The 22,551-nt window shown below is 40.0% G+C and overlaps 1 protein-coding gene across 3 annotated transcripts in view; it reads right to left on the bottom strand.

Moving 5' to 3' along the window:
* Window positions 1–381: 381 nt before the first annotated feature.
* The window catches only part of pi15a (peptidase inhibitor 15a), a 61,814-nt gene continuing 39,644 nt past the window's right edge, over window positions 382–22,551 (bottom strand). For 2 of the 3 annotated variants that reach the window (XM_060900878.1, XM_060900877.1), the window contains exons 3-6: window positions 9,088–9,206; window positions 4,579–4,711; window positions 4,204–4,319; window positions 382–558 (exon numbers count right to left, since the gene is read on the bottom strand). In XM_060900878.1, the coding sequence (XP_060756861.1) occupies window positions 423–558; window positions 4,204–4,319; window positions 4,579–4,711; window positions 9,088–9,206 (504 nt within the window). In that variant the 3' untranslated portion in view covers window positions 382–422. Of the gene's footprint in view, window positions 559–658; window positions 778–4,203; window positions 4,320–4,578; window positions 4,712–9,087; window positions 9,207–22,551 lie in introns of those variants that run through there. The other variant, XM_060900879.1, reaches the window with a different exon arrangement.

Below are 22,551 nucleotides of genomic sequence, written 5' to 3'. Positions count from 1 at the left end.
AAATAACAAACAGTACTAATGACAAACCCTGTCTGAGTAAGAGTGCATATTAGCGAGTGACTGATCGGACATTATGCTGTTATGCAGGATATATAGTTGTATAATCTATTCTGAAACATGGTCAAGTGTTGTAATATGATAGTTCTCCTGTATAACCCACCCCTAAATAATACTTTGTGTTTTTTATGCCATCTCAGTACCTGGTACATACAGTATACGTATTAACAAAATAATTTAGAGACTTATCATTTAAAAATAAAAAAAAGAAAGGAAAAAGATAAGAAATGGAAAACATGGTTATATTTTAAATAGAGCCACATATACAAATCAGGAATGTTGTGCAAAGTCTCCCAGAGGGATAGAGAAAAAAAAGTGTGTGTGTGTGTGTGTGTGTGTGTGTGTGTGTGTGTGTGTGTGTGTGTTTATTTAAACCAGTGCAGGTAGTTTGAGTTCACAGCAGGAACACACATATTGTTCATGCATGAGCCACCGTAGCTGGGAGGGCACATTGAGCAAGGCACGCCCACTTTATAGGGAGCTTCACCAATCCAATTACCCCTAAAAACAACAAGAACAATATTTAGAATTCCTATTATGGACAAGCTCAAATCCCAACCATAGGACAGCCATCTGTTTCCAGGAATCCAAGAGAGCATAAATAGCTGGCCATGTTTTCTGGTTAGGAGAGGTGGTGACATTCACCAGTCATGGACATCTGTGAGCTCATGTATGCAGAAGAGGGTAGATGGCACTTTCCTCTGAGTGTATTCAGCTGCCCTGTGAGGTAGCGTGAGAAGCAGTTCAAAAAGATGCTCTCTGGTTGGTGGTGTGTCATGTCACAGGGAAAAAGTAGCTAGTGGGTAGGAATAGTTAATGACTAAAATAACAAGTACAAATTGTGGGATAATGAAATTTCCAGTATATTTTTTCCTCATCTTAGTTAAGACATGCACTGAAAGTGTATACACCGATCAACCATGACAGCAAAACCACTGACAGGTGAAGTGAATAACAGTGATTATCTCATTACAATGGCACCTGTCAAAGGGTGGGATATATTAGGCAGCAAGAGAACGGTCAGTTATTGAAATTGATGTGTTGGAAGCAGGAAAAATGGGCAAGCGTAAGGATCTGATCAACTTTGGCAAGGCCCATATGCTCCAATCCCACAGAAGAGCTATTGTAGCACAAACTGCTGTAAAAGTGAATGCTGACACCTTTCTGTTTTAGTCAGCATTCACTTTTTCAGCAGTTTGTGTTCCAGTAGCTCTTCTGTGGGATTGGACCATATGGGCTAGCCTTCGTGCCCCATGTGAATCAATGAGACTTTGACACCCATGATCCTTTTGCCAGTTCACCTGTTGTCTTTCCTTGGATCACTTTTGGTAGGTACTAACCACTGCATACCAGGAACACCCCACAAGATGTGCCATTTTGGAGATGCTCAGACCCAGTCATCTAACCATCACAATTTGGCCCTTGTCAAAGTCACTCAGATCCTTACACTTGCCCATTTTCCCTGCTTCCAACACATCAACTTCAAGAACTGCCTGTCCTCTTGCTGCCTAATATATCCCACCTCTTGACAGGTGCCATTGTATTGAGATAATCAATTTTATTCACTTCACCTGTCAGTGGTTTTAATGTTAGTGCTTAAACTATTAGAAATGATCTATGTTGAATCTATGTGTAACTAATAAAATGCTTTAGCAACATCTTAACACTTTTTCCCACCATTAAAAATGCAATGACCTATGTATATATATGCGATTCAAAACATCCCTATGACCTTCTTACATACAGACGATCACGCCCATTCCTCCTACTACAGTGTTTACACTGTGTTTCTAGCTATGGCAAAAGGCTTCATTGTAGAATTGCAGCTGTGTATGCCTGGATCTTTGACTGTCTCTGAGTCCAAACAGACATCCGGCCACGGAATCGTTGATGTATCTGGGCAGTGAGTACAGTGATCAACTTCAGAGTTTAGTGCTTACTGATTTCACTCACTGTTACTATAAAATTGGGGGAAAAAGATTTGTCTATCTATAAAAAGGTGGGAAAAGGTGAATTTGATATTGTGGGTCATAAATTTGACCCAAATGCCAATCTAGATGAGTTAACAACGAAACATTATGTTCTTTAGTGCAGGTGGACTTAATTATCATCTTCATCCAGCGTAACTGTTTTCAATTCTTATTGTTTTCATTCGCTTTCATTTATTTAAAAAAGTTTCATCATGGAACGATCATTTCTAGTATTGTTCCACTTTCAAATAAACATTTCAAATAGGACATTTAGACCCCAGCCAAAGGGTTAATACTGTGATATTGAGACACATCTGGTGTGTATTTCCTCAGTCTCAGCCGCTCACGGGGAACAATTGTACTTCTCTCGTCATAATTACCCTGAATCTGGTTCACATGTTGAAAAGTTGCTGCTCATCAGTCTTTTCAGCATTTGTATTTAACATGAAAATGAATAAATGTTGACTTTTTTAAGCTACATAATACAAACCAATCAATATATTTACATTTTTTTTCCTTGTAAGTTGAACTTTTAACTACCTTAATTGCGCACAGTAACTTTTCTTACACTCCCAAAGCCAGTATGATGGGAATTCAGTCCATGTTGTTGATGAATGAAAATCTAGAAAAATTCCACATCCAGGGCAACATAAGGAAGTTGAAGAAGTTGCACATCCTTTATGTAATACTGCATTTATTTGTGTGTGTGTGTGTGTGTGTGTGTGTGTGTGTGTGTGTGTGTGTGTGTGTGTGTGTGTGTGTGTGTTTCTCTTCCATAAAGCCCCGCTCTGTGGAGTGTACGGCTTAAAGTGGTCCTATGGACAGATACTCCCATCTCCGCTGTGGATCTCTGCAGCTCCTTCAGTGTTATCTTTGGTGTCTTTGTTGCATCTCTGATTAATGCCCTCCTTGCCTGGTCTGTGAGTTTTGGTGGGCGGCCTTCTCTTGTCAGGTTTGTAGTTGTAGTCTTTCAATTTTGCTATAATGGATTTAATGGTGCTCCCTGGGATTTTCAAAGTTTGGGATATTTTGTATTCCCCAACCCTGATCTATACTTCTCCACAACTTTGTCTCTGACCAGTTTGGAGTCCTCCTTGGTTCTCGTGTTGCTTGCTTAGTATTGTTGCAGAGTCATGGTCCTTCCAGAACAGGTTGATTTATACAGACATCATGTGACAGATCATGTGACATTTTGATTGCACACAGATAGATCTTAACCAACTAATTATGTGACTTATGAAGTGAATTGGTTGGACCAGCTCTTATTTAGGGGTTTCATACGAAAGCAGGTGAATACCTATGCACACTCCAGATTTCTGTTTTTTTTTCTTTCATCTTAATTTTTGTTTGTGTCACAATAAAACAACAATTTGCACCTTTAAAGTGGTAGGCATGTTGTGTAAATCAAATCGTGCTAACCCCCCAAAATCCACTTTAATTCCAGTTTGTAATATGACAAAACAGGACAAACACCAAGGGGGATAAATACTTTTGCAAGACACTGTAATCTTGTAGAATGGATGTAAAACAAATTATTCCTACTATTATTTATACTTGTATTATAGCAGCTATAAATTCCCTTACCAGCCTCTTGTTTTCTCTCTTTCAGGTTAATGATACAAATGAGATGGTTTGTCATATTACTGAGAAAACATCCTGAAGACTTTCCTGTGGCAGAAAACTGAAAGGAACATCTCTAACTCCAAGTGTTACCAAATACTGGCATGGAAGACTCCTTCATAAATGTTTAATAAACTTTACTAAGTTTTAAATTTCATATTCATATCAGTGATTATATGTTTGTTTGTTTGTTTGTTTGTTTGTTTGTTTGTTTGTTTGTTTGTTTGTTTGTTTGTTAACGTTTTGTCTTCTATTTATAATTTGGTTTAGTGGTTTAGTTATGTGGATCATTTGTCATACAAGTCCCTGTGAATTAGCTGTTACTATAGAAACCATAACACATTAGAACAAGTGCATTATTATAAACCTGGGATTATCATAAAGCTTTATGACCAATCAGATTTGGAAATTCAGTAGAGCTGTGGTATGCGCTAGATAATGTATTTGGAGCTAAATGACAACATGCACTCTATTTATGATAACTCTCTAAATAGATTTGTGTGTGTGTGTGTGTGTGTGTGTGTGTGTGTGTGTGTGTGTGTGTGTTTACACCTACTTTGCTGAATAGTCACACACCAAATACGTTGCTCTCTTCCACAGTGAGCCCCACACATTCATATTGTGACATGTATGTATAGCACATCCGATTTTATTCGACGTGGCCCAAACCATCTGCAAAGTCCAATCAGAAACATCTGTACATGGGAAATGACTAAACCACATCACTTTTACACTCTACCTTTCTTTCTAATGTCCAGACTATGCAAACTAATATTTAGCCTAATACACTAGTGCAATCATTGCTAGTATGATCATTGTAAATAGATAAGTTGACTATTTTTATCTTTAATATTAAAATTTGTGCTTATAGGTTTATATATTAAATTTCTCAGAATGTCATATACAATACACATTGTCATAATAAACTCACTTGTGTGTAATGTGTGCACATAGGCCCGTAGCATTTAAGAGGGCATCTGGGATTGCAGTCACGTGGATATGGGAAAGAATAATCTTTCACTTCATCGTACCATGGCTTCACTAGCTGCAGGATGGATCTGTACCTAAAACGTCCAAAAGCAAAGTGTTACTGGGGAAACATACAGAAGAGTTGGGCAGCATGGGATAGATAGATAGATAGATAGATAGATAGATAGATAGATAGATAGATAGATAGATAGATAGATAGATAGATAGATAGATAGATAGATGGATGCAGTTGGGTGACAAATTAAAGAAAATTCTGATATACAGTGTCTCAGAGTCAAGGCCACTAGAAGCCTCAGAAACAGTGTCGATATACAATAGCATAGATTCTCCAAGTTTCTGGAACTGTACTGGTGTGATGAACACCATTATTTTTTTCAAAATATATTCCCTGAATTGGTGTTTTAATGATGGTGATGGAGAGAGCTGTCAAACACGTCACTCCAAAATCTATTAACTGGCTTAAGATCTGCTGACTGTGAAGGTCATAGCATATAATTTATATCGCTTCCTTACTCATACCCATACAAACCATCCAGTGAGCCCTCATGTCCTGTGGATGGGGCGGGGTCACACTGGAAGAGACCACTCCCATTGATTTGCAGTGACTATTCCATCTAAAGGCCTCTGCATGCTCTTGCGACAAGGCTTTCGCAGATAGCTTTTCGCAGACAGTTGTAATTTATTGTTGAGCGGGGAGAAATAGGCGTGCGCGATGTTATTCACCGGCACAACGCAAGGGGGCGCAAAGTCGCTAGGAGTAGTTGGTGGGTGTGGTTAGTGGAGTGTTTATCCTCCGGTTACTTATAATGACTAGAACTTTTTTTTTTATAATGACTAGAACTGGAGTCGTATAGATGTACGTACTTCCTCGATCAACCGCTCTTCGTGCTGCTCCAGCTTCGCTCGTGTTTTTAAAAATGGCGGTCGTGAAAACAAACCAAACTGGGAAAGTAGGGAAGCGGAAGTGCGTGTACAGCGGATGTAGAGTGGACCAATCAGAGCCCTCTTGTCTGCGGCGCTGTCTGCGAGGCTTCTGCGGTGGTCACAATTTTTGGGAGGTGCGCGCAGAGCGTCTGCGAAGGTGGGGGGGCTACGCAGACACTATTGGCCCTTTTCCACTACCCTTTTTCAGCTCACTTCAGCTCGCTTCAGCTCACTTCAGCCCGACACGGCTCGCGTTTCGACTACCAAAAACCAGCACGACTCAGCTCGTTTCAGCCCTGCTTAGCCCCTAAAACTCGCACCGTTTTGGAGTGGGGCTGAAGCGAGCCAAGCCGTGCCGAGTGAGGTTGGGGGCGTGAGCAGACACTCCCCTGTGCACTGATTGGTGAGGAGGAGTGTCCTCACATGCCCACACATGCCCCGCGAGCGCGCTGGGATCTGTAAACACCGTAAACCCGGAAGAAGAATAATTACGAATTACGAGAATTTCTGAAGCCTTATGCGCCTCGCCTCATCTATACACTCTTGCCAGTATCTGTTGGCGTTGTCGGTGACAACAAGCCACAGCACCAAGACCAGCAACACTAACGACTCCATGTCCTCCATGTTTATTGTTTACTATCCGGGTCGTGAGACTACCGCTTAAAAGCTCACTGAATCAGTGACATACAGAGCATCGTGGATGAGTTCGCGGAGCGCAAGGCTCGTCGTATGCCCTTCAAATAATGCGCGCAGTAGGCTATTGATGTTTTATTATGAGCCATGTACAGTATGTCGCCTAATGTTTTTTTGTTTGAGTTACATGTTCGTTTGAAGGACTTAATGTACAAAATAACATAGTTGCACCCCGTAGTGTTGAAATTGGTAAACACAGTGCATTCAGTGAGGTTTGCACCGCCCTCCTTTTATTTCTGACTCTTCCTGTCACCACTCTGAGCGCTCATTCGTATGCCCTTCAAATAATGTGCGCAGTATAGGCTATTGATATTTTATTATGAGCCATGTACAGTATCCTAATGTTTTTTGTTTCTGAGTTACATGTTCGTTTGAAGGACTTGATGTACTAAATAACATATAGTTGCACCTGGTAGTGTTGAAATTGGTAAACACCGCAGTTGCGGACATTTTGTAGCCTAAAATGATGTTATGATAAGCTTTAATAAAGGGCCCGGTCATTTGCCCCGCCCCCGGCCCGGCTCTGACTTGTTCCGCCACTGTCACTGATGTCACTGTTTGCGCTGCTTAACGACATCACGTGACGTCCACCCACTTTCACTAACTCCACCCAATGTGTCCACCCACTTCCAGCCAGCACGGTTCAGCGCGGTTGTAGTCGAAATGCAACTCCAACAGCCCCGCTCAGCTCGACTCGGCACGGCACGGCTCAGCCGCGTTTGTAGTGGAAAAGCGGCATATCTGCGACACCGTCTGCGAGGACTGGGTTGTCAGCATAAATTGGCCTTTAGGGGACAAGTAGAGCTAAAGCACACCAATAAAAGCTAAACAAACAAACAAACAAACATTTTACATTAACGTGCCACTCATCTATATCTTCTTTTGGTTGCTCCTGTTAGGGGTCACCACAGCGGATCTTTTCTGAGTATTTGATTTGGCATAGGTTTTACACCACAACCCTTCCCAGTCTATCCAGGCTTGGGACCAGCACTAAGCATGCACTGCCTTGTATAATCCCAGTAGCTGGGTATTTTATCTGATTTGGATGTCTTTGAACTGTGGGGGAAACCAGAGCACCCACAGGGAGAAAATGCAAACTCTACACAGAAAGGCCCCTGTCAGCCATGAGGTTCGAATCCAGAACCTTCTTGCTGTGAGGCAACAGTGCTAACTACTGTGCCACCCCATCTACTGTATGACATATATTAATATGTAAAATATACTAACTGGCCAAAACAAAAGTTGCCATTTGTATTTAAATAAGCCAATCCTTAAGAGCATTTGACTGGATAATTACTGTAGTGATTGTGTTTCAGTTGGCAACAATCCTTTTAACCCTAAATGATGCAGTGAGTAGCTTCTCATTTCTTTAATATGTCAGAAGACGCATCCTGGGGTCCTTGAAAAGCTGTTACTGTGTTTCAAAAGGGTCAAATTATTGTCCTGCATCAAGCAAAGAAAACAACTAAGGAGATTGCCGAAATGACTGGAATTGGATTAAGAACTGGGCAATACATTATTAAAACATGGAAGGATAGTGATGAACCGTCAACTTCACGGAAGAAATGTGGTCGGCAAGAAATCGTGACTGGCAGTGACTGGAAATCACTTAAATGCTTGGTGAAGTCAAATCATAAAAAATCAACAGTAGAACTCACATGTTTAATTGTGAAAGTAAGAGCATTTCCATATGCAAAATGAGACAAGAACTCACACAATTGTGACTAAACATCTGTGTGGATATAAGAAAAGCACTTGTTAGTGAGGTTAATCAGAAGAAAAGGCTTCAATTTCCTAAGGAGCATAATGAGTGGACTTTGGAGCAATGGAAAAGTTTATGTGGTCTGATGAGATTTACCCTATTCCTGAGTGATGGGCACGTCACAGTAAGAAGGGAACAATGAAGCGATGAACCCATTATGCATAATGGACATTGTACAAGCCTCTGGAGGCAGTGTTGTGATCTGAGGTTGCGTCACCTGGTCAGGTCGAAGCACAGCAATAAAATGAAGTCAGCTAACTATCTGAATGTACTGAATGATCAATGTGGCAGCAGGGGCATGCCCCAGTATCAGTTTGTGAATGGAGGGTGGGGCCAGGGAAGGAGAGTGGCAAAGTCAGTACACCCGTTGTTGATTAATGTTGTTTCTGTGTATGTTTTGCAGTGAGGATGGAAGGTAGAAAAGGAGGGACAGAGCGACAAGAGGGGATCTCTCCCTAGCAGAACATGTGCGTGCGTGTGTGACCACGCGAGTGAGACAAGTAAAACTGAAAAGCAAAGCATGAAAGTGAAAATAAAAGGCTGTGTTAACATCAGTTCCCACCTGCCACGCTTCAGTATTCCATCCACATCAGGGATTTGCTACAATCAAGTTATCCCATCAATAGCTTTTTTTTTCTTCCCTGATGGCACAGGCATAAAATTAGGGCTCAGATTGTGAAACAGTGGTTCAGGGAGCACGAAGAATCATTTTCACACATGAATTGGCCACCACAGAGTCCTGATCTTAACCCCATTGAATATCTTTGGGATGCTGGAGAAGACTTTACGCAGTGGTTCAACGCCCCCATTGACAAGACAAGATCTCAGTGAAAAATGAATGCAACTCAGGATGGAAGTAAAAGTTGTGACATTGCATAAGGTTGTTGAAACAATGCCATGGCAAATGTGTGCCATAATCAAGGCTAAAGACGGTTTAACAAAATATCCAAGTGTGTGACTTTTTTGGGGGTCAGGCAGTGTACTCTATGTTATATATGTCCAAATCCAACCTCATAGTAGATGAGTTTCTTGTTATGTTTAATAAGAAATATGTACATGTGCAATAGATACCTTCCAGTTCGTACAGAAAGGTTTTGCCCGAGGAATCTGAGAAGATTAGGAGGGCCGTGTTCCCAAAGACACATAGAAGCCCACTGTTCTGCTCTCTGAGCGAGTGTTTCATCCCAAACCTGAAAACACAGCAAAACAACAAATAATTAATAATTAATTATTGATTACTAATTATGTTTCCTTTAAGCATACTTCCTAAAAACCTGATCCAGCAGTTACAGAATACCATTAAGTGAATGAAGTAAAAATAAAAATTAAAAAATTAAAAAACACTATCAAGTCAGCATGGCAATGCTGCTGGAAGAATTCAGAAAAAAATGAAGCACAGTGTTGTCCTTATCCCATATCCCCCAGTAATCCTTGACTTGCAAGTGATGTCAAAGCAAAATAGAAGCCCAGATGTCGGCCATGTTGGTGGATATACAAACGCGGGGTCAAGTGACATTCCATACAAAACATAGTCACGCGTGCACAACTTTCTTTGTTTTTCCACTGCTTTAAGCATTCTTTTAGCTGTGCCATATCTTTGTGCTGTATATTGTGGTCACAACAGTACTCGTGACCGTGGCACATTCCGATTTTTTAGAATCCCATCTGTGATTCGGAAAGAGGGCGAGGAATCTCTGAAGCTTAGTACGGAGAGGAGACGAGCACGGCTGAACAACATCGGCAGGGCTGATATAACAGAGGCTAAAACCAAAACAGCTCGTGTTTGCAGTCATCATTTTTATCTCAAGTGAGATTCAAAAGCTTTCTCGATAATATCATGGAAGAATTTTATTTCGTGTTGCTAGAATTTTGCTATAAAATGAGTGCTCTCTTGTCGTGGTTCATTCGGTCATTGTTATAATTTTAACACGTGTATTATCATTTTGCTTCTAGGAGCACCAGCAAAATTATACGATAGAAACAATCCAGACTGGGCACCCACTCAGAAAATGGGCTATGTTTTGTCCAAGGTTGGATTTGATTCTTCGGCAGCCAAACCAGATAGAATGCGATATCTGGGTACTCAATGGTCAGTAGAAGCATCCTATCTTCAGAAAAGCCTGACTTTTTTAAATAATATAGGTCAAAACCACACATATCTATCTTCTCTTTGGATCAAATCTTCGCTGAACCGTTAGAATCATGGTAATACTGAGAAAATTCAGCATTGTTTACAGACACGCTTTCAGCGGCTGCCATCCTAGTTGCTTTGTGTATCCACCATCATGGTGGACGCTCATGACGTAGCACATTTTGATCACGTGGTTGCAAGTCATCTATACCACAGAGGCTTGTTGACATGGTTTATTGTCTATGTTGCTTGGATGACTCAGTTGTACTTTGATTCTTAGCACAGTTTTTGTATCATTCTGCCCCTAAGGCCAAAATGGAAAGGAAAGTTGGAAGAAGAAGAAGAAGAAGAAGAAGAAGAAGAAGAAGAAGTCTTCATTTGTCACATGTAAACCCGAGCACAGCAAAATTCCTCTGCATGTAACCCATCTGAAGCAGTGAACACATGCATGCACACACAAGTGAGCACACACACATACCCAGAGCAGTGGGCAGCTATGCTACAGCACCCAGGGAGCAGTTGGGGGTTAGGTGCCTTACTCAAGGGCACTTCAGCTTTGATACAGAGGGAAGGGAAAGTGCTGTTTATTCACTCAACTCCCCTCATGTTTTTCGTGCTGGTCCTGGGAATCGAACTGGCAACCCTTTGGGCCCAAGGCTGCTTCTCTAACCTTCAAGTCATGGCTGCCCCCAGAGGTGACAGTGGTGAAAACGTTCTATTTTGAAATTAAATTGGTAACTACTGACTGTTTTATTTTAAATTTTATTTTAAACTATACTAAGCTGGGCAGCACAGTGGTGTAGTGGTTAGCACTGTCGCCTCACAGCAAGAAGGTTCTGGGTTTGAGTCCAGTGGCTGACAGGGGCCTTTCTGTATGGAGTTTGCATGTTCTCCCTATGTCTACGTGGGTTTCCTTTGGGTGCTCCAGTTTCCCACACAAAGACATGCAGGTTAGGCTAATTGGTGGCTCTAAATTGACCGTAGGTGTGAATGTGAGTGTGAATGGTTGTTTGTCTCAGTCCTGCGATGATCTGGCGACTTATCCAGGGTGTACCCCGCCTCTCGCCTATAGTCAGCTGGGATAGGCTCCAGCTTGTCTGCGACCCTGCACAGGATAAGCGGTTACAGATAATGGATGGACTATACTAAGCTGTATAATATCATTTGAAGCAAGAATGTGAAAATCTTGGCTCATATTTACGAACAAACAATTCAGGTAGAACTATCATCCATTACTTCAGTCAATCAACTTTATTTAATCAGGATTAAGAGTTTCATTGAGATTAAAAATCTATTTTCCAAGAGTGTTACTTATTAGCAACATTAGCCTCATATATCCAGTATACAACTCTTTGACAACAAACATGTTTTGGTAGATTGACTATATGAGTAGGCCCATCAGACGCTCGCTGGCCGTGCTGTGAAAATTGTGCATGCAAACACTCATCTAAGTTTCCAAATCTGTTATTGCTTAACTCTTAAATATTTTCTGTCATGAATACTATCATTAAAAAGTTTATAATTTCTGCTTTCCAAAGAAATTTATCTCGTTAAAATCTGTTCAGTTCAAACTTTGTATTCAGTATATAACCATCTATGTGCCTGCCAATTTCCATGTAAATATCTTGAAAAATAAAAAAAAGTTATTAAGAAAAAAAAAACATTTGATCTCATTCGTGAATGAGGCCCATTTTAGACCATGTGATCCTCATACAGAATATTACAGTGGTTTTCTAAAAATTAAGCCGTTTCTTCAATCTTTGATTTGTAATATCTCAAGAACGGATAAATACATTTTTAATTCAGTAAAAAGTATGTTGTCCTGCATTCAATTCTGAATTCAGCGAGAGTCGTTTCAAGCAATTTGGACTGAATTTGAATTTTCACCTGATATGCCTCATATTAGAAGTAAACACTATATACATTTATGGCAGATAAACAACAACAAGACAGCTTCTGTTCACAGGTATATATTTTTATGTATTTTATCCAACATTTTTTAAAAAATTAATTTTTTAAATTTCCTCCAATAGAAAACAACCATGGAAATGGAGCCTTGTCAAAGAAAAATGTTGCCATGTCAGATTATAAGCAACACTAACGACCAAACATGATATAATTTGGCTCACTCCCAGCAGCAGACGAGAATTTAGTAGTGAGGCAAAAGCTCTTCATTAGTCTAACAAAACACAAATACACACACATACACACAGTATAAACTTTCAGAAATAAAGGTACCAAACTGTACTTTTCCTAATTACTGAAGTGGTGCCATGAAGAGGACATGTTTTGCAACTTTAGCGTGTTTCCTTTACCTGGAAAGGTGCATGTGATGTACCTTTAATTAGCTTCTAGAGTAAAGATAGAGAGGTACATCGATGGCCCTGAAGGTCTATCATGCACCTTACATTACATTTATATGTACAGTGTCTTGCAAAAGTACTCATCCCCCTTTGTGTTTGCCCTGTTTTGTCGCATTAACAAGCTGGAATTAAAATGGATTTTTGGAGGGTTAGCACCATTTGATTTACAAAACATGCCTACTACTTTAAAGGTGAAAATTGTTGTTTTATTGTGACACAAACAATAATTAAGATAAAAAAAAAAACATAAATCTGGAGTGTGCATAGGTATTCACCCCCCAGAGTCAATCCTTTGTAGAGCCACCTTTTGCTGCAATTACAGCTGCAAGTCTCTTGGAGTATGTCTCTATTAGCTTAGCACATCTAGCCACTGGGATTTTTGCCCATTCCTCAAGGCAAAACTGCTCCAACTCATTCAGGTTAGATGGGTTGCGTTGGTATACAGCAATCTTCAAGTTATGCCACAGATTCTCAATTGGACTGATGTCTGGGCTTTGACTAGGCCATTCCAAGACATTTAAATGTTTCCCTTTAAACCGCTCCAGTGTAGCTTAGGAGTATGTTTAGGTTCATTGTCCTGCTGGAACATGAACCTTCGTTCTAGTCTCAAACCTCTGACTAACTCAAACAGGTTTTCCTCCAGAATTGCCCTGTATTTAGTGCCATCCATCTTTCTATCAGTCCTGGCCAGCTGTCCTGTCCCTGCAGATGAAAAATATCCCCACAGCATGATGCTGCCACCACCATGCTTCACTATAGGAATGGTGTTCTCAGGGTGTTGGGTTTGTGCCATGCATGGCATTTCCCAGGATGGCCAAAAAGTTCAATTTTAGTCTCATTTAACCAGAGAATCTTTTTCCATGTGTTTGGGGAGTCTGCCACATCCTGTTGGGCAAACTCCAAACGTGTTTTCTTAAACAGTGACTATTTTCTGGCCACTCTTCCATAAAGCCCCGCTCTGTGCAGTGTACAGCTTAAAGTGGTCCTATGGACAGATACTCCCATCTCCGCTGTGGATCTTTGCAGCTCCTTCAGTGTTACCGTATCTTTGGTGTCTTTGTTGCATCTCTGATTAATGCCCTCCTTGCCTGATCTGTAAGTTTTGGTGGGTGGCCTTCTCTTGTCAGGTTTGTAGTAGTGCCATATTCTTTCCATTTTGCTATAATGGATTTAATGGTGCTCCCTGGGATATTCAAAGTTTGGGATATTTTTTATAACCCAACCTTGATCTATACTTCTCCACAATTTTGTCTCTGACCTGTTTGGAGTGCTCCTTGGTTCGCATGTTGCTTGCTTAGTAGTGTTGCAGAGTCAGGGTCCTTCCAGAACAGGTTGATTTATACAGACATCATGTAACAGATCATGTGACACTTTGATTGCACAGAGATGGATCTTAATCAACTAATTATCTGACTAATTATGAAGTGAATTGGTTGGACCAGCTCTTATTTAGGGGTTCCATGCAAAAGGGGGTGAATACCTATGCCCACTCCAGATTTCTGGGGTTTTTTTTATCTTAATTATTGTTTGTCACAATAAAACAACAATTAGCACCTTTAAAGTTGTAGGCATGTTGTGTAAATTAAATGGTGATTACCCTCCAAAAATCCATTTTAATTCCAGCTTGTAACGCGACAAAACAGGACAAACACCAAGGGGGATGAGTACTTTTGCAAGACACTGTATAAAGATACATACTAAGGGTTCATAACGTGTACTTTTGTTGGTATACTACCCCAGCGACAAGGAAAATTCCAGTTTAATGTCTTTATTTCCAAGAGGGTATAATATTATGTGATTGGCCAACACTGCAAGGCTCAAAATGAGAAGTACATGTGGCTATAAAACACAACTACTTCATAGAAGATGGAAAGTGACATTGTTACTTACGACATTGCTTTTGCATGTCTTTGTTATTTTACCCAGAAGAACGATGATTAATCTTCCTTGGACAATCAATCCATTCTTACCAACATCCCTTTGTTAAGTATTTGTTAAGCTCTAGTTCCAGTAACTTTGGTGGTCTGGGTCATTTGAATTGTCACAACAGCCGGACAGTCAAGGAGACACTTGTTACGACAGATCAGCTATAATTGTACACAAAGAGCAGGTTCCAGGCCACATTCCAGTACATTTACTTGTATGTTAACTGGAGCTGTTGTTGTGATATCCTTGTTAGTGTTGTCATGACCAGTATTTTCTACTATTATTTTCTTATAACAGCATGTCCCAAAGTGTTATATTGCTCTTATACCAGAGCAATTTGTCAATGCTAACAACTTTTTTTTTATTTATTAAAGAATTACATCATATATTTTATCCATTTATACAGTAGTTACACTTAATGTCAAGGAACATCCATGAAACAAGTTAGTTCCTGTTTTCACTAACTATATGTTAAAACAGCACCAGTATCATTTTTTCCTCTCTTGATATTACTAAAACAAAACATTGCACTTTGTAATATTACTGAGAAATGGTAGTCTTACGTTGTCTTGAATACTTTCCGCTGTCGGAAAACTTTATAAAGAAACAGTTCAAAACATACTCACTGGCCACTTTATAAGGAACACCCCTACACCTGCTATTTTATGCAGTAATGTAATCAGCCAATCCCTTGACAGCAGCACAATGCATAAAATCATGCAGATACAAATCAAGAGCTTCAGTTAATGTTCACTTCAAACATCAGAATGGGAAAAATTGTGATCTCAAAGTGTGACTTTCACTGTGGCATGGGTGCTGGTGCCAGATGGACTGGTTTGAGTATTTCAGAAACTGCTGATCTCCTGGGGTTTTCACACACAACAGTCTCTAGAGTTTACACAGAACGGTGCAAAAAGCAAAAAACATTGAGTGAGTGACAGTTCTGTGGGTGGAAACAAACGCCTTGTTGATAAGAGAGGTCAGAGGAAAATGGCCAGATTGGTTCAAGCTGCCAGGAAGGATATAGCAACTCATATAATCACTCTTTGCAACCATGATGAGCAGTAAAAGCATCTCAGCATGCAACAAGAGAAGACCACATTGGGTTCCACTCCTGCACCCTTAGCAAAAAGAAGTTTAATCAAGTGTGCTACAAGTATACTTATTTTATACTAAAATCGAGGAAGTGTACTTGAAGGTTACTTCTTATAAACTAATTCTTGATACACTTACAACATAGTACAGGGAAGTATACTTGGTTTATACTGAACCAAGTATAAAAAAGTATAAGTAGACCTATATCAATACTAAGACTTACACTTATACATTACTTTAATACTAAAACTTATACTTGGACCTAAGTATACTTTGTAAATCTTTTTGCCACAAAATAGGAATGCTTAGCATATATCTTGCTTCAAGAGCACAATAAGGTCAACTCATTAATTGACTCAACGTTTAATTTATATATTTATACTATATGTATATATTATATTTATAATTTATATTACATTATATTTTATATATATATATTATATTTATAATTTATATTACATTAGCTGAGCTATACAGCTGGTAAGTGATTAGGGAATCCAACCTGATCAGAGGGCCCCTCTCACCCCCTCCATCACTCCTTCCAACTGCTCCCATCAGGCTGGCGCTACAATGTACCACTATAAACAAAAAGTCCTTCATCCCCTCTGCAGCAGCCTTACTCAACAGCACATGATGAACATTACCAGCCAACCCAACCGTCAACATGCATGTCTTGTTTAATGTCTTATTATAATTCTGGAGATTAACACTTAGTCATTATGTGTACTGAATTGCATTATCTTCATGTACCTTACACTTCATCTCATCTCATCTCATTATCTCTAGCCGCTTTATCCTTCTACAGGGTCGCAGGCAAGCTGGAGCCTATCCCAGCTGACTACGGGCGAAAGGCAGGGTACACCCTGGACAAGTCGCCAGGTCATCACAGGGCTGACACATAGACACAGACAACCATTCACACCTACGGTCAATTTAGAGTCACCAGTTAACCTAACCTGCATGTCTTTGGACTGTGGGGGAAACCGGAGCACCCGGAGGAAACCCACGCGGACACGGGGAGAACATGCAAACTCCACACAGAAAGGCCCTCGCCGGCCCCGGGGCTTGAACCCAGGACCTTCTTGCTGTGAGGCGACAGCGCTAACCACTACACCACCGTGCCGCCCCCTTACACTTCATCATACACAAAAACAGGAAAACAGAAAAAAGTTTGGCTTGACTTTATTTATTTAACTAGTCCCTTTCAAAAGGGTTTGGCAATGGTGTTATGTACAGTGTGTCAGCTGTTTCAACAAGGACACATTTTGTTTTGATCATGTCAGGCGAGACAGCATGAACAGTTTCAGTTTTTTGAACATCATATACAAAATGACTTTGTACATTTATTTGCGAATCTTTACATACAGGCCTGCCTGATTTACTAAGTACGTCAATTAAAACACAACATAGTTTGCGACATGGACAAAAAGCAGAGATTTCATGTGAACATATTTGTTTAAAAACAACCAATTCTATAATACAACAAAATGTACCATCTTTCAAGTATGCAGCACTGTTGAATCTCTTCTTTAGTCTGTCATAGGTTTTACTGTGGTACGTAACTCCATCAACCAAAAAACGGTTGTAAGACCAAAAGCAGTTACTTAGTTTCCCACACAACTTTTCAATGGCAAGCCTATATGACATTTTTATACTGGTTTCCCTTAGCAAAAAGTAGTATACTTAAAGTTCATTTTGTGAAGTATTCTGAAGTGTAAGTATAAGTATATCAAGTGTACTACAGGCCATGTACTTCAAGTGTACTAGAAAGCATACTAATTTAATACTTCTTCGGACTAAATTGGAACATTAAGTTTATAAAAGTATACTTCAAAGTTACTTTTAAGTTAGCAAAAGTACTCTTTAAGTACTCTCATCTATACTATATCTATACTGTAAATGTACTTGGTATATCCCTCTTGTATACTTACAGTATATAACTAGTACAATGGCAGTACATAAATAAGTGTACTTATGATATACTTCAAGTACACAATAAGGATATACCAAGTACATTGATAGTATATAAATGAATATACTTACAGTATATAACTAGTACAATGGCAGTACATAAATAAGTGTACTTATGATATACTTCAAGTACACAATAAGGATATACCAAGTACACTGATAGTATATAAATGAATATACTTACAGTATATAACTAGTACAATGGCAGTACATAAATAAGTGTACTTATGATATACTTCAAGTACACAATAGGGATATACCAAGTGCATTGATAGTATATAAATGAGTATACTTGAAAGTGTACTTTTGTAAACTTAAAACGGACTTGAAAGTATACTTTTATAAACTTAAAATGTTCCAATTTAGTCCGAAGAAGTATTAAATTAGTATGCTTTCTAGTACACTTGAAGTACATGGCCTGTAGTACACTTGATATACTTATACTTACACTTCAGAATACTTTACAAAATGAACTTTAAGTATACTACTTTTTGCTAAGGGCAGCCAAGAACAGGAATCTTAGAATCAACAATAAGTTCCTATTAAAGTGGCCAGTGAGCATATATACTCATAAAACTTCACGACTGATTGATTTTATGGTCAAATTCACTCTTTGACACATTTCAGAAACCATTCTTAAAGCGGTGAGTTTCCCCCAACCCCCTATCTATCTTCACTGCATCTACTATCAGCACTTTCTAAGATATTGATATTACATGTAGATGCTAAACAATAAAAGATGTTGTAGCTGTAAATGTACAGGACTGTTTTTCCCCTCAGAGGTATGTAGACACAACCTAGCTGTAGTTAGCCACATGCTAGTTTTTACTGAGCAAACTAAAATATTTTGGTCCTTTGTTAGTTGGACCTTGCTGACTAAACAAAACGTGATACTAGCAGTAAAAAGTCTCTCAATCTTTCCAGTCACTCAGTAAAATAATGCAATTTCAGAAAGCATCCTAGAAATAATGTGGGACAACGGTACTTCATACAGTACACTTCGTACACAAAAGATTTTTTTTCAATTTTCAGTGGATATTATGGAAATATCTGATTTCACACATGCTATGATGATTGTTTGGCTCTTCAAAACAGTGTTGTTTTTGGCAGCCATTTTTGATTTAGTTTTAGTCTTAGTCTTTTGGACGAAATGCTTATTAGTTTTAGTCACATTTTAGTCAATTCTATCCTTGACAGTTTTGGTATAGTTTTAGTCGACAAAAACTAAAAGGGTTTTAGTCCAGTTTTAGTCATTCATTTTAGTCAAAAAAATAATTACTTTAAAACATTAAATTAGGCCAATACAGAGATAGGAAATTGTAATCGAGGTTGACAGGTTGTGCATAACATACTCTCTACATAAACGCTGTCTAGTGTGTATACTCTCTACATAAACGCTGTCTAGTGTGTATGCTCTCTACATAAACGTTGTCTAGTGTGTATGCTCTTTACATAAACACTGTCTAGTGTGTATACTCTCTACATAAACGCTGTCTAGTGTGTATGCTCTCTACATAAACGCTGTCTAGTGTGTATGCTCTCTACATAAACGCTGTCTAGTGTGCATGCTCTCTACATAAACGCTGTCTAGTGTGCATACTCTCTACATAAACGCTGTCTAGTGTGCATGCTCTCTACATAAACGCTGTCTAGTGTGCATGCTCTCTACATAAACGGTGTCTAGTGTGTATACTCTCTACATAAACGCTGTCTAGTGTGCATGCTCTCTACATAAACGCTGTCTAGTGTGCATGCTCTCTACATAAACGCTGTCTAGTGTGTATACTCTCTACATAAATGCTGTCTAGTGTGTATACTCTCCACATAAATGCTGTCTAGTGTGTTTCTCCGTGCTTCCACGGAAGGCAGTCGCATTTCTCTGCCTCTCCCTCCCCTTATCTTTCCTGCTTCTGTTCTGCTGTCTCGTCTGTCTATTGTCTATGCTTTTGAGAGACTCTCTCCGCATTGCTCTCTAAACTAAAAATCATGGAATTGATAAACTGGTCTCTTCACGCAATTGACACTATTTTCTCGACGAGAAGCCTGGGTTCGGGGGAACCAGCCTGTCCTGCCGGAACGTTCACAGCTGGCTATACGATAGACGTGTGGGAGAAGTGGCGGGTCGTGTGCCTGGCAGTTCTTTCTGTGGAGGACATTGAAGACATCTACCTATTCGGAACCATGATTACAGGACTTTTGCTGTTTGGATTAGGCATTGCTCTGGTTTATCGAGGAAATCAGAAAACAGTGACGGCTGTCCAAAGCCCCATAAAGCTGCCCGACATGATTGAAGCAGTGGGCAGAGCTGTCTGCACTCAGACTGTGGCTAGTCAGAACTTGAACCACACTGTGGATACCATCTTGGAGAAGCTGTTGGCCTTGCAAAGGGAAATGAATCGAGACCAGAATGGACAAGCAGGGTAGTTGTGAAAAGAATGCGTCTACTCATTCCAAGACCAAACAAATCCCAATCTTATCTTCGGCTCCCTCAGCCAGCAATGCCTTGGCCAAGGCCGTTGCTGGGAAAACAATTCCCTCTGAAGATCACTGCAGTCAGACTCTCTCTGTATTCCCACAGAAGCATAGTGTGGGGGTTGTGTTTTTTTTCTCCTCCTCTCCCCTCATGTTATTCTGTATTTTTCATCCCTGTCTTCCTGTCCTGTCTATCCCTGTGTCAATTGTATGTATATGTACGGACGGGTTGACGGCTAATTTCGCTGGTACATGTGACTAGTGACAATAAAGGGTTAATTCATTCATTCATTCATACTCTACATAAACGCCGTCTATTGTGCATGCTCTCTACATAAACGCTGTCTAGTGTGCATGCTCTCTACATAAACGCTGTCTAGTGTGTATGCTCTCTACATAAACGCTGTCTAGTGTGTATACTCTCTACATAAACGCTGTCTAGTGTGCATACTCTCTACATAAACGCTGTCTAGTGTGTATACTCTCTACATAAATGCTGTCTAGTGTGCATACTCTCTACATAAACGCTGTCTAGTGTGCATACTCTCTACATAAACGCTGTCTAGTGTGCATGCTCTCTACATAAACGCTGTCTAGTGTGCATGCTCTCTACATAAACGCTGTCTAGCATGTATACTCTCTACACAGACATCCCAACCTGCAGAAACTCATTTCAGGGAGGTGTCGTGACGCATGACTTTTTTCCCCATCAGCGGGGGGTCACGACACCTCCCTGAAATGAGTTTGGATGTCTGTAAACCAATCAGGATGCTCTTTGTATAGCATGCGCTACATGAACAGGCACACACGCAGTCTCTCTCGCTGTCCCTCGCGCACTCCGTCATATGCGCAATGCAGACATTGTTTCGCGTGCACACTCTTGCTCGCTTGCTCTAGATTCCGGGAGATATTATCCAATTTGTGGGCATCAGGGAGCCACTATCAATATGCAGGAGACTCCCGGAACTTCCGGGAGACTTGGGATGTCTGTATACATAAACGCTGTCTAGTGTGCATACTCCATTGTTCACAGACTTGTGTTTCTGCCTCCGTTTAACATGTCACAATGCTCTGATAGAGCACAAACATGTCATGATGAACACACAACTAGAAGATGACCACGCTGTCCGTTAATGTAAATATGATGGCTAAATGTGCTGCTAATGTTAGAGTAGCCAGGTGTGCTGCTGCTCATTTAGACATATTAAGGCACAGCAACAGGTCTGAAAAGTTACATTTCCCCCCATATGTTTCACAGTAACTCAAATAAGGGTCAATATATGACAAAGCATTCAGTTGCTGTCCCACTAATAATCCCTGCAGGACAAATTTTACTCATGACATGTTAATTGAATTTAAGTTAGCTTAACCAAGCTAACTTTAGCATGAAGCTAGCGGTCCCATTCATTTTCGCCAAGTCACGGTGTTTTGGAAAACTTCATAGGAAATTCATCACAGACCAATTGCTGAGTGACATTAACCAAAGCTAGCAAACGTATACATGATCTGTTAAGGACTTCTTGTAACGTTAACTTACCATAGCAGAAATAGCAGCATGGTGAGCTTTTAGATGCCTCTTGAGGTTGGTCATATTCTTGCCACGTAGTTTATAGCCACAGCGTGTACCTCTGTCTCCCACTACAAGGCATTCCGTTTTATTTTCTACTGGATTATGTGTAAAGTATGTTCATAAATCATCACGTCTTTTCCGCCCACCAAGCCCTTGTGCTGGCGTTGCCGATGGTCCATGAACTGTGTGTGGCTGCCCCGGTGTGCACTGTGCCCGGACATGCCTGGTGGTGGGCGTGACCAAACAAGGACAGGATGCAGGTGCATTGCTGATATTTTCAGCATTTGGCAAACAGGTTGCATGCGCCGTTGGAGGAAACGCCATGCATTTTGATAGTCCTATAGCCAACCCACTAACATTTTCGTCTCGTCTCGTCAACAAAAACAGATAAGTCTCGTCATATTTTCGTGATCAAAGAGTTATGTTTGGCTCGTCACTGTCTCGTTTTAGTCATGAAAAAAGGTGCGTTAATGAAATAATTTCATCATTGTCATTGTTAACGAAAACAACACTGCTTCAAAATCTACCTAAGAACCAAAATGGATTGATAGAATTTGTACCAATAGCTATAGTTTTACAGAAAATGGCAGCATCAAGTGAAATTTTCTTGAAATGCAATACACTAGCACTACATTGTGTTCTACATGTTCAAAAATTGTCTTTTTTAATGCAGTTCCTCACATCTGAAGTTGTAGGTGATGTCAAGTTTACTTTATTGTCAATGCACGCTAATAATAATATGGAGATTTAATCAGTCAGGGCAAAAAGTTTTCTCCACCACATATCTGTAGCATAGCTGATGCATCCCAATGTCACATACCGTAAGGGTCACGACTGTCATAGAAGGGATTTGTTATATACTGTGATTTTTAAGGAAGGTCACAGCACATGTGGTTTCATGAATAGCTTTGATGAAAAAAAAAATTATAACAATAGTGTCAGGTTATATTTATAATACATGCCTGTTGAGTGTAATTTACTGTTTCATTAAGTGTATGGAATACTGT

Source organism: Neoarius graeffei, chromosome 19 (assembly GCF_027579695.1).
Source record: "Neoarius graeffei isolate fNeoGra1 chromosome 19, fNeoGra1.pri, whole genome shotgun sequence".
Taxonomy (NCBI): domain Eukaryota; kingdom Metazoa; phylum Chordata; class Actinopteri; order Siluriformes; family Ariidae; genus Neoarius; species Neoarius graeffei.
Note: the sequence above shows the minus strand (reverse complement) of the source record. Positions and strands in the feature narration are given on the sequence as shown.